The sequence below is a fragment of the Zootermopsis nevadensis genome, unplaced genomic scaffold (assembly GCF_977971745.1).
Source record: "Zootermopsis nevadensis isolate Lab colony 2312 unplaced genomic scaffold, Znev_1.0 Znev_ptg000020l, whole genome shotgun sequence".
Lineage (NCBI taxonomy): Eukaryota > Metazoa > Arthropoda > Insecta > Blattodea > Termopsidae > Zootermopsis > Zootermopsis nevadensis.
In genome coordinates this window covers 2,661,267-2,677,342 of record NW_028259152.1, presented here as the reverse complement: position 1 = coordinate 2,677,342, position 16,076 = coordinate 2,661,267, and the positions used below count along the sequence as shown (strand labels likewise).

The 16,076-nt window shown below is 35.6% G+C and overlaps 2 protein-coding genes across 3 annotated transcripts; one reads left to right on the top strand and one right to left on the bottom strand.

Annotated features, from left to right (window-relative positions):
* The first annotated feature begins 4 nt into the window (after nt 1–4).
* LOC110829664 (oxaloacetate tautomerase FAHD1, mitochondrial) lies at nt 5–2,257 on the top strand. Its single transcript, XM_022063650.2, has 4 exons — nt 5–159; nt 535–631; nt 1,213–1,356; nt 1,755–2,257. Exons 1-4 carry the CDS (start codon nt 89–91, stop codon nt 2,094–2,096), a joined length of 654 nt encoding a protein of 217 aa, XP_021919342.1. The 5' UTR covers nt 5–88; the 3' UTR covers nt 2,097–2,257.
* Nucleotides 2,258–2,652: 395 nt separating this feature from the next.
* LOC110829661 (transferrin) lies at nt 2,653–15,269 on the bottom strand. 2 transcript variants are annotated; one of them, XM_022063640.2, is made up of 14 exons: nt 14,847–15,269; nt 12,015–12,117; nt 11,455–11,585; nt 10,644–10,777; nt 9,890–10,034; nt 9,037–9,331; nt 8,265–8,419; nt 7,246–7,492; nt 6,392–6,543; nt 5,396–5,554; nt 4,615–4,710; nt 4,342–4,454; nt 3,451–3,606; nt 2,653–3,211 (listed from the first exon to the last, which is right to left on the bottom strand). In XM_022063640.2, exons 1-14 carry the CDS (start codon nt 15,121–15,123, stop codon nt 3,044–3,046), a joined length of 2,331 nt encoding a protein of 776 aa, XP_021919332.1. In that variant the 5' UTR covers nt 15,124–15,269; the 3' UTR covers nt 2,653–3,043. The 2 variants fall into 2 exon arrangements, with proteins under 2 accessions (XP_021919332.1, XP_021919333.1); XM_022063641.2 differs by lacking the exon at nt 14,847–15,269 and adding an exon at nt 14,467–14,542.
* Between the last annotated feature and the right edge of the window lie 807 nt (nt 15,270–16,076).

Below are 16,076 nucleotides of genomic sequence, written 5' to 3'. Positions count from 1 at the left end.
TATTAAGTAACATTTTATCACAAGGCAGAGATATTTTTGGCCACAATCCAACATAGCTTCAGAGAGATATTCTGTTTCTAAACTGAACATGGCAACTGCAGAACTTAAACATTTTGTGAGATATGGAAAGAAAATTGCTGGTGCAGGATTAAATTATAGGTATGCTTGTGTAGCATGTGTATTAGGCATTCAGTTTTTAAGTTTAGTAAGATTGTTACATTTACTACCAAGTATGATACTGATTTTTGTTTATTCTTAGTTTCAAGATCATAAAGGAATATTACAAACTACTGATGGATTGTATACTTCTCTATGAATGTGTAAATTGCATAGGGGCATTGAAATTATAAACAGCTTCTTGGTTAATTTGTCTTGTGCTTCTGAGAACAATAACCAAAATAATTAAATTTTAAATTATATACACAGTACTATTAAGTGTTAAGTTAATCCAAAGCTTTCTAGGTAATAGAGTATGAACAAGCTGAAAGTACTAAGTAGAGGAACATAATTACAAAATACATTTTCATGTTGCAGGTCTCTTTTGACTGAAAGAAAACTCCCTTTACCAAAAGAGCCAGTTATTTTTCTGAAGCCAACTTCATCATATATTACTGAGGGTCAGAATATTGAAGTAAGTATTAGTTTCTTTTTGTTTTGGAATATGTCATTAAAGGGCAACATGATCACCTGCTCTAAGTCCACATTTAACAATAAGCAGCTTCCTCCCCCCCTTTATTGTAGGGCAGGGAACAAGTAGTAGTCTATAAATCAAAGCAAAGGGCCACACTTGATATATTCTTGGTAATTAATGTACCATGTGACTTCTTGATAATTCTGCTAGAAATGTACTGGTAGGATTACAAAATTTTTATAAGGCTGAAACCTATGCTGACATTAACTAACTAAATGGCATACATAACCCAGAGGTTCATCACCGAATTAACAAAAGCCCTCCACTGGACCCTGTCCTAGGCCTAAGCTGACATTTACTTTGTAAAAAAGATTTCAGTAATATTTTAATGTTCTAGTAAGATACACATTAATAAATAAGCATCATTACAAATATAGAAATATTTTAATTCTCAATTTACGTTCAAATTGAAAACAAAGTGACTTTTGAGACACCTTACAGTATACTGAGATCTGCTTCTTTCTCTTTCTTCTTACTACTGTCCAGCTGCTGCTCTAATAGCAGGACTGATATGCTTATAGATTCCAGATGGGTTTGTCGTGCATGAAGAAGTTGAACTGGGAGTAATCATTGGACAGAGATGCAAAAATATCCCTGAATCACAGAGCCTGCAGTATGTGGGAGGGTACTGTCTAGCTCTAGACCTGACAGAAGTGAGGCTAATGGTATGATTTTCACATTATTTTAGTTCCATCAAACATATTACAAAAATATTAGCAAAACTAAACACACTGATGAAATTTATAATGTAACTAGTCAAGTATGATCCTATAATTCAAAGTTTAGGGTTTCTGTAAGAGACCCACCTGCTTCCAGGTGGTTATTGTCTTTTGATCATGTGGCTTCTAGCAACATTTCAAATTTTTGGCAGCCTTTTATGATGTCTTGATTTACATTGTCAATGACAAAATTGCCATGCTTCTGAATGATGACCATATTGCACACATAAACATTTGATGCCTCTTAATCGCTTCATATAGTTTTAACAACCTGTATATTTGTGTCTTAACATTTACTATGCTAATATGCAATTCTTTTATTGTAGCAAGTTGTTTTATTACAGAAAGAAATAAGAGAAAATGGCTTACCATGGACATTTGGCAAGGGATTTGATACAGCATGTCCAGTGAGTAGATTTCTTCATTGTGAAGAGATACAGAATCCTAATAATGTACGAATTTGGTGCAAAGTAAATGGTGAATTGCGACAAAATGAAACCACTTCAGACATGGTTTTCCCCATTGCATCACTAATCAGCCATATATCTCAATACATGTCCCTAGAACCTGGTGACCTCATTCTCACTGGATCACCTGCTGGTGTTGGTCCCATTGGACCTAGTGATGTTATGGAAGCAGGAATAGGGGAAGATATATCAATGACATTTCCAGTTGTGGCTGTGTAACTTTCAACTGAAATTACATAATCTGAAATGGAGCTTTTCTGCAAAGATATATAAACAAGTTGTATTCATAGGATATATCATGTCCTCTTGGATTCATATGTTAAAAAGTGTTAGCATATATACTATTAAACAGATAACTTAAAAATAAAGAATTGACAGAACTTTGTTGTAACTTTCTGGTATTACTGATGTCAAGAAATGTCTATGTTCACATGGTATTTCTTGAAAGTTATTCGTACCTTGGTATTTGTAAGCAATAACCCATTGCTGCATCTAATGCAGCAGAACATGATGAAATTAAATGTTCCTTGCCATCCTCAACCCACAAAAGCATACTGTATAACAGGGATTTAAATTTAATACATTTCAGCCTGTTAGTGTCTGGATGCAGTAAAGTAACTCTTAGTGTTAGCACTAAATTGGTTACCTGCTCTGCCTGGAGTGATATTTTAAAATGTGTACTGTGTTATAACACTAATTATTTTAAATGTGAAATGTGTTTTTAATGTGATGAAGAAAGAAAAGTTTTATGTGACAATCAGAACAAGGCAGTGACTTCAATCTTCACACACTTGCTTGTCATTTATTGGTAACAACTGAGAAAAAAATCGTAAGTTGTTGGTCACAGACCTGCCTTGATATTGTCCAGTACGGACACAATCTTCAGTCATAAGCCTACTTTGACATTCCAATGCCAGGGGTTAAACAACATGGCAAAGTGATTCATTTAGCTATTTTAGAGTACTTTCTGAATTATTTCTTCTCAACTATATTGATTTTTAATTATATTTACATTTAAACATATCTGTTCCATACAACTTTGATTATTTTACACTACTCCTTCTTAGTACAATGTATTTAACAAATCCACTTATTACAAACATATTACAAAATTTTAAATCAAGCAGAGTAAAATCCCTGAGCTTGAAAAATTCTTATATTCACTTTCAGACTGAGATCAAACGCAGGAGTAGGAATGCCAGTAAAGACATGCTTGAAAACCCCAAAGTGTGTGCAGATGAACACTGTGGCAGTTCAACCATTCTTTCATAGTTATGATCCATTTCTTTGCCCTCTTGAAGTAATGAGTATTCCTCAAAATGATATGTCACATCCTGTAAAATAATGACACAAAAACATTATTATAATTAAATTGTTGCATCACATTATATTAGTGTTGCCCTTAGATTTCATAGCTGCATTTAACCCAAACTTTTGGATACAAGCCATATAAAATGTTCAGAATTATCCAATGTTTTGGCAAATAACGCTATTGCCATCTTCAGGGTCTAATCATCCTATATGATAAAACAATGTTGCACTTATAACTGAACACTTATACAATAATGCTTGCCTGAAATAAGACATTGTTCTCATTGTCAAATGGAGCAAACATCTGAAACTCTTCCATTCGTCCCTTATGATACTTTCCAAACAAGTTTCCAAGTCCCATTAAAGCTACAGAAATCTCTTTCTTCTTCAAGTCTGTTGTATTAGCTCTTATTAACACCTGAAATCAAGAAAATCTTGTTCTAGTGGAAGTTGCAACAGGGACACAAAAAGTTACACAACAAACCCAGTACTTAGGAACAGTAAGACTGAAAATGAATACTGAACAGACTTCTGTCATGTTGATACGTTTTAATTATTTCCTTCTCCTTCCAACTAAATGTTTAAATTCAGTCACACAAAGTTATTAAAGTAAGCCAAAGGCATGCTTTAAAGGTAAAATGTATTACATTTTCAAACTATTTAGCAATTATGACAATGGCCAGAAATTAACATCTTATGTGAGTAAAAAGCAATAACCAATAAACTGAAGGAAACTAATTTATAGCTTTATATTCTTCAGTCTCACTTATCCAATACTAGGTAGATAATTATGTCCAAATAAGACTTTAAATGATCCCAAGAACTATGCTGGTGGTAGCATAGCTACTTGTAGGGCCTTCCTAGCCAGATTGGTCGAGGGGGTGAGGTCAGACTAAGACAGGTACCCTGGTTCTCCAGGTTGGGGGTTGGTCGCAAGGCTAACAACCTTGCACTGTAAAAAGGAAGATGCTTCAAAACCTCAATCAAAGCCTCGGACAGACGGATCTAACAGAGGACCGAATGGAAGAGAAGATTTGTGGAGGCCATGGACCGAATACGGACCGGAGAGCCATAGAAGAAGAAGAAGGAGATAAGACTTTAAAATTTTAATCTTTTTTCCACTTCAACAAACAAAAACTAAAGCAATTCTTACTTGTCCTGGAGTTGCCCAGCTAAGATAGCACTCTCCAGTCTGGTCATCAAGACAAAGGGCTCTGAAACTGTTAGATTTCAGACCCACAGTCCATGGTTCATTGTTGGCACCATCTAGGAACAACAATACATAAATCATAATATATTCTATCCTAAGATGATTATAAAAGGTAGAATTTCTTGACAAAGATAGGATAATTAAATGATTGGTGCATGGAATATGCAGCTATTTGTTATGAAGTTATAGGTGATAAGCTCTGTCTTTTGGCATTACCTGTATATTCTTTTATTGTGCTTAGCTTAATGAAAGCCACTTCACCCTTACCAGCTGCCAGGCAACGAAATGCTCCAGCTTCACCACTGTAGAAATCTAGAACACAAAATATAAGTAGAATGCTTTTAATCTTTTTAATTCCTAGCACCACAATTCACAATTATCTTTGGGGCCTCTTTCACACAAAAATAACTGAATCATTATTACAAAGCACCGAAAGTCTTGCACTTCATGCAAAAAGATTAAGTATCTTTAATTATTAAATCTGTATTCTTGTTTACACCTCTTTACAAAAACTAGAAAAGCAGAAGTACTAGCACATTTGAACTCTGGATAGAGTTACAAAACTGAACTCCTTACTGCCTGCAAGAAATAAAATGACAATATTAACATGAAAACTAAAAGTATCCAGCCACAGGCAAATACACACTATAAACATCCAGCAGTTAATTCGATTTATTTTGTAATGTAGCGTGTCTGTTCATTAAATATTATCTTTTTCCACATGCCCACATCTTTCTATGAAAAATTTAGATCTCTTTCTCACAGCATGTTTTTGTTCATCTACATACCATGATCAGATAAATACCAACACTCTCCATTCCAGCACGTACAAATTAGTATCAGATTTGCTGGTGTAATTTTTTAAACATTTTCACTTTCCTTTACTCCGACAATGCAAAATTCAAAATACTCTCTTATCAAAGCCTGTACCATTCTGAATTTTATATTTTGTCCATTCTATTACATTGCACTATCCAGTTTAATTCTACAAGCTTACCCTTTTCACATAAGGCTTGCAAGTTAGAAGGAAAGCTGCGTGACTTGTTTACCCCCGGCGCGCAACTTTCCGAGAAGAATTCCCCTAATGCTGTACTACCAGAGCATGTAGACGAAACCAATGTTTTATTCCTGAGAACACTTAATATGGAATTCCAACCTATAACAATATTTCAATAACAAATACATGTTTGAACTAAAATCAATTTCATAAGTAATCAAGTTTGATTCACTTCATGTAAAATCAATACTACATCTGTTTCAAAGTTCAGAATCAAGCACACTGAGAAAGCAGTTAGTAATCTTGCTTTGTATCTGGGGATTAGCAGGTTTAAATGTGGGAACAAAAACTGAGGTTCTTCACGGTTATCCTCAGGCCCTCTATTATAATGCTCGGGCAGTGCCTTAAAATAGAAAAAAATGACCACTTCCTTTTGACACATTTTCCAATTAAGTATTAATCACCAACAAGCCATTTTTCATGCTGCATAACCAATCAGTCAAGAATGATCATCTTTTGTGATACAGTAAACAACCGTTTACATACAAAATCAGGAAAAAATGTTCATGTTAACCTCCTAGGCACATTATCCAACATAAATTTTAAGGTTAATGATTCTTTTAATTATGGTTCAGTGTTGTATTCTTCTGTACAATCAAACAATAAAATACAAATTTACCCTTCCTAAGATGAAGATACAAGTGGGTTGCTACATGTTAAAATATTTCCTTGCTTATGCAGCAGTGTATTCAGAGTCCATTAGAATTGTAACTTAAAGTAAAAACATATGTTAATCTGTGGCCAAAAAAAAAAATTTGGAATCTGGTTCCAGTACATTCTGCAAAAAATATGCATTGTTTATGTACAATTACAACATGTATAAATAATGCAACAAACTGTAGGTTAGAAATGTTCTGCTGAAATCTCACCATGGAGAAATTTCCAAACTAGATATTACAGAGTGACAGACAAGGCATTAAGATATTTAATACTCACCAACTCCATTATAAACAGAGAAGCATGCCCTCTTCCCTTTCAGATCATCAATATGCTTTATTGGAGAATTTGTATGCACAACTGCTGCAACTTTATGAATACTTGTAAGGTTTTTTGTATATTCATATAATAATGGCTTCAAACCAAATTCTCTGAAACAAAACAAAAAATTGACAGTGGGACCATGGTTCCGGAAAATCTGACGTAAATACGCAAACGCAGCAGTAGCATGAAGTGTGATGCGCCTTTATTTGTATAAATAAATATTTGTAGAACCTAAACCATTTGTGATATGTGAAATCTGAAAACAGATATGGAAAGCTCAAGAGGTAATACGTATTTCGTACACAAATTCTCCAGATCCATCTCTTACGGTTGTCAAGAGGCGGGCGCTTAACGCGCCAGATGCATTGAAAATTTTACACATTGGTTCATTAAAATTACAATAAATGTATAAACAATTATAAATACAATAAAATATATTACAGATTCTTAAAGGTCCTTATTTACTGATCATTTTACATATAGCTTACATTACTCTTACTCTTACCAATCCTGAGGAATGAACGTTTAAAGGTGACTCGGCACTGGATCTTCGTAACTAACGCTGTTTTTGCTGAGTGACCCTTCCATACAGACGTATTTACATCAAAAAACAAATACAAATTAAAATATATGTCAAAACTAAATTGAGAAGAACTATTTTACTACACCTATCTGTACACTTATTAGTATATCACATATGTAACTGTTGCACTAATGTGAACCCAAGGTCATTGTTGATCCTTATGCTTCTTCACCTCACATAAAACAGAACCTTATATAATGGCAAGCCATATTGTAAAATTGCTTACCTGTAACCAACAAACAGATCATCGGGTTGAGTTGTGATCACATCTGCAGTATCTGACTGCACTGCTTTCATACATAACTCTGCATTCAGTCCCTCAAGACATTCCAGCTGCGGTTCTATCCCATATATCTTGGCTACTCTTTTTAACAAGTCGCATTTGTTCATCTCTGCACTAGATTTGGTGCAGATACGTACTTTACCAGATGGTTCACAATGTGCTAAGTTGTTGGCACTCAGGAAGCCGTGGGCTAAACAAAGAATTGCTGTCACAATAAAAATGAGGACAACAGAAACCTACCTATATCTACTTGTATTAAACTCACATTAATACTTCCTGCACCTTGTTGTGGTGGTGGGGCTTGAGTACCTCAGTGACCCCAAGAGCTACGCTGGCAGTAGCATAGCTACTGGCAGGGCCTCCCTAGCCAGATTGGTCGAGGAGGAGAGGTCAGACTAAGACAGGTACCCTGGTCCTCCAGGGTGGGGGTTGGTCGCAAGGCTCACAACCTCGCACCATATGTTTCAAAACCTCGATCAAAGCCTCGGACATACGGACCTAACAGAGGACTAAATGGAAGAGGAGAATTGAGGAGGCCATGGACCGAATACGGACCAGAGAGACATAGAAGAAGATTAACTTAGATAAATGTGAATTTAACAGAAGTGATCAGTGTTAACAAGAAGTCAAATTAAGAAAATAAAGGCAGGTTCAATATAAAATTATCTGAAGGTGATTACCAGAGACCTAGTCAGTCCAGTCACACAAAATCACCATAAACACACATACATGCATCTTACTGACTCAACAAATACTTTCCATAGAATTCTGTATGATTGGCTACTACTGTCTGACAAATAGATATTAAAACGACTTCTAACCACTATAATAAATAATATGACCAAAAAAATTATACAATTATATTTTTGTTATCTCCAGTCAGGCATTATCCATCCTGATTCTCACTTCCACTACCATAGACAATTCAGACTTTACTTTTTTATTTTTTAATAGGATGTTACCATTCTGTAAATAGTCCTCAGGCACCATCATTGAATCTAAAGGTTCAATGGTCTGTGTATGTATCTCCAGTAGCTCTTCCAGAGCCCACTGCCATGACAGATATTTTGCATTCTTCAAAAATGGCAATATTTCTCGCACACCTTCAGCTACCTCTCTGCAAACATACACATAAATATACAATGTAGTTTGAAGGTATATTTACAAGAAAACATGCATATTCTGCACTGAATGCTGTAACATAATATATCATGGTATAAATGAAAATTGTGAATGATATTAAATTTCTTGTGATGTACATTTTATTGCAGATGAAACACTGCTGGAGAGGTTCTTCTTCGAGAAGCATGTAGTTATTAATACACAAATTCTTTAATGGCTATTAAAGCTGAACTAAATTACTATAATTGCTCTTCCAGGTTTTCACAACATGCAGACAGACATCAACGTTTTCATGAAACACTTTAAATCACCTGTAAAAGTATATTGGATCAAAACCTGAAACGTCAAAAAAGTAATAATTTTAATAATTCTTTCCATGATTTTTGTACTATGGTTCAATAACATATGTATAAATCCTGTCATATACAACTGTAGTTATTGTTACATAACAAAATTATACCACATTTTTAAAAAATCTAGTGTGTTTGATCCTGTAATCAGCCATCAACAGATTATTTTTCAAAATCCATCAGCAGTCATGCATTCTTATATTAATTTGATTATTTATCTTACTTCCACTGTATCCAATTTTGATTTTCTCTCGTGTCATACCTCCTTGCAATCACAGCTGCCCAAGGTCGCGACAGCCACGCACAATTCTCTGGATTATCCAGAGGAGCCAGCCTATCATCCTGACATAAAAAGCTGTACTCTTCTGCTGGAGCTTGAGCTGGCTCCTCACCATTAATTCCAAAGTGGTTTTCAATATCTGGCAGCCTTGCCCAGGCAACATCACCAGCACCATCTGTCAGGCAGTATAGAGTTCCAACAGCTCCCCAGTACTTGTCGAACACTGAGCACTCTGACGGGTTACCACACAACTTACACAGGTTGGAATATGTTTGCTCTGGAAAATGTTAAAAACCATGTCATCATGAAATTGTAACATTAAGAACGTGTAAGATTTGAGGTTCTCACAGCGGTGAGTATGAAGATTTCTGTCTTCTGGGTTGTTGCGCTGTGTAGTCTGGTCGATGTTAACCAACGTTTCAGAGGTCATACTGCCTCCGTCATCAGGGCGATTCTTAGTATGAAGATTTCTGTCTTCTGGGTTGTTGCGCTGTGTAGTCTGGTCGTTGTTAACCAACGTTTCAGAGGTCATACTGCCTCCGTCATCAGGGCGATGAATATTCAGAGCAACAACCCAGAAGACAGAAATCTTCATTAATATCAGTACCACTAATCAGAGCTGAATGAATTTACTATGCCTTACTTCACTGATTTAGGGTTCAAACACACTTCATACTTCCTGCAAATATTACTAAGAGTAACATCCATGAAGATTCCTGAAGACTTAGTCTTAAGGTAGGAAATATAAGAGGAATAAAATTCAGAGGTGACAAAACTTCTAGACATCATGAGAAGACTCGTTAACTTGACAACGTTTTAATCACGTGTAACATACTTAGCTTTGTGTCAAGTTTAAGGTCTGGAACCCAAGGTCCAGCTTTGCAGGCAGCTTTAAAGAACTGAGATGATGACTTGAGACTGTTCTCAACAGCAGTCAGGTCTGCGTCACATACTGGTGTTACCACCTGAGCTTCAAAATACTAAAACAAAATTAACAGTGTGGAAAATAATAAATTCTTGCAGATTTAACACATTCAATTAGATTAGATATAATACAAATTTAGACACATCAGAGCCTTTAAAAATTCTAGGATCAATAAATGAATGAGTTAAAAAAAATCTGTCAGATAAATGACAAAAGAGTTAACTACAATGGATACAGTAAAATATCTTTACTAATGATGTTAGTGGAAAATGACTAAACCAGAAATTTGATGAAAATTTGTTTATCTAATCATGTAGTATACCCTGTCAAGCCATGTCTGAATGTAACAAATATTTGACAATAATGTGCAAGTACCAGTTAGCTCTTGATTACATCTGATAATTAAAAACATTACTGAACTATGTTAATAAAGAGTAATTTTTGTTCTAATTTTCTCAAAATGAAGTTAATGCTTATATTTCTCTTTATTCATTTATTTATAGCTAAGTCTGATAAGGAAACACACTTTGTCTCACAAGAAACTTTATGTGAGGCGACAGTATATTAATCCTAAATTCCTTCACATAATTGCTTTTGATACATAAGATATTATGAGACCAAATGTGATACATTTATTTTACAGATGTACCTGAAATATATTTACCTCTGATGTAATTTTAGACCACTGTGGTTCATAACCATAACCTGAATGACAGAACTTCTTCCCCTGTAGCTGTGATTTCCTAGTAATGTTGGAACTCTTCCTCACAACAGCGTAAACTTCATATTCAAATGGAGCTAAGAAAAAAATAACACATTAATACACAATGTTTATGCTATACATTTAATGTACCAGCTTTTTAGTCTTCTCTGTTTATGTGGAGGAACTATGACCACCTATTATTGTTTCAACTTAATGATGTGAAAGAGGAATGATTAAAGATGGTCCAGTTCAACAATGCATCATGGTTGACACCAGTGATGGCAGAGCCAATCACGAGAACTGTGGTGAAACTTAAGAGAAAAATACACGAAAAGGCATATTAGGTGATTTCAATTATTATAATTTTAACAATTTTAAAACTACTTTTTTATTGTTGTCAGCCTTGATTAAAAGTGCACATATAAGGCAACAATATAAGGAGAAAAGGCGATTCTGATACATATAAGCACAAGTGTAAGGACTGTGAGAACCCTAAAAGCATGATGCCATGGGCCATCACCCATTTTGTCCACACCCTTCATTACCACTGGTAAGTACAGTCTATAGTAAAACGTGTATGAGCATGCACTTCAGCAAATATTTTCATAAAATTATTTTTAATTATACAAATATATTAAGAATCACATACAGATGTTTAATCATGGATCATGTAATCCACATACAGACAGCCTTTGTTACAATTAACACCATTCCTCTCTGGACAATAACTATTCTTTATCCCAAAATGCCCAAAATTTAAATCTACACTTACTATCTAACATTCTGATTTCATCTGTTACTAACACATGAGGATTCTTGTAACTGGAAGCAACAATAATATCCTCTGCCAGAAAGAGGCCAAAATCTGCTCTCCCTTGTAGTACCTTCCTCAGGCAATCAATTCTGAAATACAAACAATGTGTATCTCAGAATTAAATTATAGAATAACTGAAATATCATAGCATATGAATGCAAATCAGAGTCTTAAATTATTTAATTCCTTTATTGTCAAGATTTCTGCTGTGGACTATTCAAGAACTGATAGTAATTTAATAAAAATTAAACTAAATTTATATACATGAGAGATCTGTACCCTGAACTTGATAAGTAAAACGAATTGGCATCAAATTATTTCTTAATATAATTATGAATTAGACACAGAACTATGGTGCAAGCCAGTATCAAGGAGGTTGCCTAGGATGAGGAGTTTGAATCAATATCGCCACCTAAAATGTTGTTTATGGGACAGTTATCAGTAGCCAAACATATCCTCCTGAATACTGCAACAGTGTTGTGATCAGAATGTTTGTTCTCACAAATTACTCATCTTACCTACTGTTTCCAAGTACACATGTTGACTTACTGCCATACATCTCAAGAAGCGGACAGTACTTGTTATACTTCCTGTTTGATTTTTCTGTCACACAAACACGATCTGCAAACAGATGACACCCCAATCAAGTTAGGGTTACATGCAATATCAGTACTGTTAGAAATAAACTTGTTTCAACTATGAACTTGAAAAATGTAAGTTGATTATTCAGTTACTTTATAACCAATTTCATAAGTTACGAGGCATCAAACAGGATATGTGATGGTGACGTGAGACACTGGAGACTTGTCATCCTCAAACCTCTATAAAATGGAAGTAATGATAGAAGAAAACATGCAATTGGTAGAGAAAAAGTGGAATCAGTGTTCAAGGTGCCTTACAAGATACTATCCTGCCATTGGCTCAGAGGAACTCAGAATGTGCACAAAATGTTGAAGCATAAAGTCATAAAATGAATATATCTAAGCATAAAATGTTACAAAGTATGTAAATCCTGATCCAGAATTTCTTGAAAAATGCCTTCAGTTAAGCACATATTTAATATGATAACTATTTTGTTGAACAATGCCTCGGAGACATGGATCAATGTTTTTAATGACACAACACGTCTCTGGAAATCTCCCTGCACAACTGGACAGACATGTCTCTCAGGTCTATGAGAGTAATGGTTTCTTCAGGAACAACTTCTTTTCCATGAAACCTCACAAGAGGGACAGGGATTAAGGTCTGGGCTTAGGGGTGGACAAAAGTGACCACAACTGTGATGCTTGTAATACCAATATTTTATTACAGAATGCCTGAAGACAGTCTGCAGAAAATCCAATACCACATCAGTAGTGTGTGATGTACCCTCTACAGACACTCCCAGAACTTACTGCAGACTGTCATAAAACTATTACCAAATTTAAATAAACAGTTTGGTTTTAATCAATGTTACAAATGTACCAACATTTCACATGTCATCCTGCAGTTAAAATCATTTGCAAAATGTCCCAGCAATAAAAAATTGTGAAAGCTGTAGGAGGATAAATTTGTCATGAATATGAGATTATATTTGTTTCATAAATAAAGAGGTAGGGCAGGTTAAGTGTTTAAAATTACTTTCTATTATAAGTACTGATTGGATTTGATCCCCGACAGGGACAAAGGATTTTTCCTCTAGCCTTTGCATCCATACCAGTTCTGGTGTCCACCCAGCCTCCAATCCAATGGTTACCTGGGTCTTTTCCTGGGGGTAAAGCACGGCCAGAGTGTGATGCTGACCACTCACCCCCCATCTAGTGTCGAGGTCAAGAATGAGTTGGAGCTTTACTGCTCTCCCCACATGCATCTACATGGCCTATAGTGGGACAGTTTTACTGCATTTTTATAAATGCTGTTAGCTAACCACATCAAAATATGATCTTATACTAGGCAAAGTAGGCATGTAAAGCTCCTTGCTACTTGCTGAACCTGCAAGTTCAATTACTTTTTTATTGTTGCTGTCATTATTATTTATTGACACTTTAAAGCACAATGGCAACAATACAAACCAGCTGCTTTAAGAATCAGTAATGCTGCATTTTGTATTTCTAGGTTTCACATGATTCTCAGTGTTGATCTTCATAAGGTAGAGATATTTTTTCTTTGAGGTACAGACTGACAAGCTTCAGCATCAAAGGATTAACTAATTTATCCCTAAAACGATAATGTTCTACATCTAGTTTGAAGAGAGTTGTTCCAAAATGGGATGTTTATGCTTTGTCCTGCAGTTTATTCAAGAACTGCACAAAGAAGGCATATTTCATGTCATTGCCCTGGAATTTTCCTGCGGCGATTTACGGTAAACATTAAGAATAGTCTGTGTATTGACCAGGACCACAACTGCTATTTTTGTTTACAATAGGCTTTGGTAATAATCTGTAAGGTACATAAGCCTATGTATTCATGGCCTCTAAGTAAATAGATCGTCTGCTCAGGCATTCCCCTAGCAATTATGAAAGAATGGCTTGTATTTTCCAAGTTGATGTAATAACTCTTGGGGCCTCAGGCGATAATGCAGATTACGGAGGGCGAAGGAGACATCAAAATGTTGTGTATTAGCAGTTATCTATCACACGGACGAACTATGCGAGTTCTTGGATAAATACTTTTCAACGACAAATTTTGTGAATGAGATATTTCTTGGCAATTTAAATTACTGACCTAACGGGTGGATGTAATTATAATTAAACAGTAGGTATCTATACTTTTGCAGATGCGGATTCTAAATCATTGCAATAAAATTAATCGATTTATTCCATTTCGAGAGACTACTGTTTGCTCACATAATTACTTGGCTCTTGATACAAAACCACAGAATAATCTGAGAATCAACTTTCGATATATGGTATGCAAGGTTTGATTAAACTATATATAAATATCGTGGTTATAATTAATGGGTCACATTTCCCCGTTTCCTTCGTAACTCACGTAACAGAAACAGCAGTATAACTATAGAGTGAAGATCGCTAGAGTCCCGTACGATATGCATAAAAGTATATTACTCGGGTGCACTGCGTATTATCGAAATGCGTATTATTGCATAACCCAATTGCCTCGATTTAGTATTGCAATTACGGATCTAACTTGTAGCATGGCCTCCCAAAATTAAATTTTGCTGAAAGCCGTTCAAGGTTTCAGAGATGAAAATCATAAGACGGACGGAAACGAACACACTGATACGCATCGACTTCGTGCAAAGAAAATGATTAAATGTGTATCAAATATCGATTTCCACCTGCCAGGCTACATTTCAATGCACTTTAATATTAACAGTCGATTATTCTCACATTCTGCACACGCCTACTTACATTTTTGTAGGGCTTCACAAACGTTCATATAAAACACGAGAAAAACAAACAAAACCATTAAAAAACATCGCCATACTGAATAGTCCGAAATAGCCATGCTCTGGAGCACAAGCAGTTTCGATGTTTGTTGTGCGTTGTCTGCTGAGATCACCGAGTCTCCTCCTAGCTTGACTGGTTTTGTTACTTTATTGTGATTCGTCTGCTTGCATTTCCTTCCATGACGACACAAATACCAAGGCCGTTGTCTTGTTCTTTTCTCTTTCATACACATAAACATGTGTGTGTAATCGACGCTGATGCTGTCCTTATGAGTACGAATTCTTCGAGTAATAGGCCAATTTAATCACTGACTTCGATGAAAAGTGGCACGATTAATTCATTTATGAATTAAAACACAGAATTTCCCCAGGCAGTTCAAATAATGGCAACGCAGCGCCCATTTATTCCAAAAAAGCACCAAGTTCCCATTTAGAGAAGTGTATGAATTTGAATACAGTAAATAACCACCAGCAAAAACTGCAGTGCAGACGGTGAAACGTTCAGAGAAACTGTCAGCACCTTAGACCTTGTAAGATTTGAGGTTTTCTCAGCCGTGAGTATGAAGATTTCTGTCTTCTGGGTTGTTGCGGAACAACCCAGAAGATTGATGGAACGCACTGTTTCAGCAGGAAGCTAGCGCACGTGTGGTAGTTTTGCCGCTACGGTTTTTCTGCCGCAACATGCGTCATTATCGACGCGGTGCGGTGGCTGCACAGCGCCTGGCGGTAGCAATAGAACACTAAGAACCCTGGTTTTGCTGAATGAAACCATTTAAAAATTGCAAGGTCATTCTATGACGAATTTTTCTCACACTTTATTCTGAAATACCTTATATATCTTGGTGAACATACTCAAGTATCGTTGAGGTCGCGGGCAAATCAAGGTGATGTCATTGACACAACAATATAAGTCCCATGACAATATAATCATCCCTCAGTATTAATCAATTTGATATTGATGGTTCCACTTACTTGTAGTCAAGTTCTCAATAATATATTATACATATTTCTTGAAACGTTTCCCGTGACAAGTCTTCATGAGCTTCACATAGCTTCTCGGCATATAAACCACATGTGTGTGCTATGCCTAAGCCTATGACTTCTTGTTGTACCAGCAACATTGAACAATAATTGTTAGGTTAGGTTCAGTTAGGTAAGGTAAGATTTGGTTGCTTAGGTTAGGTTAGATAAG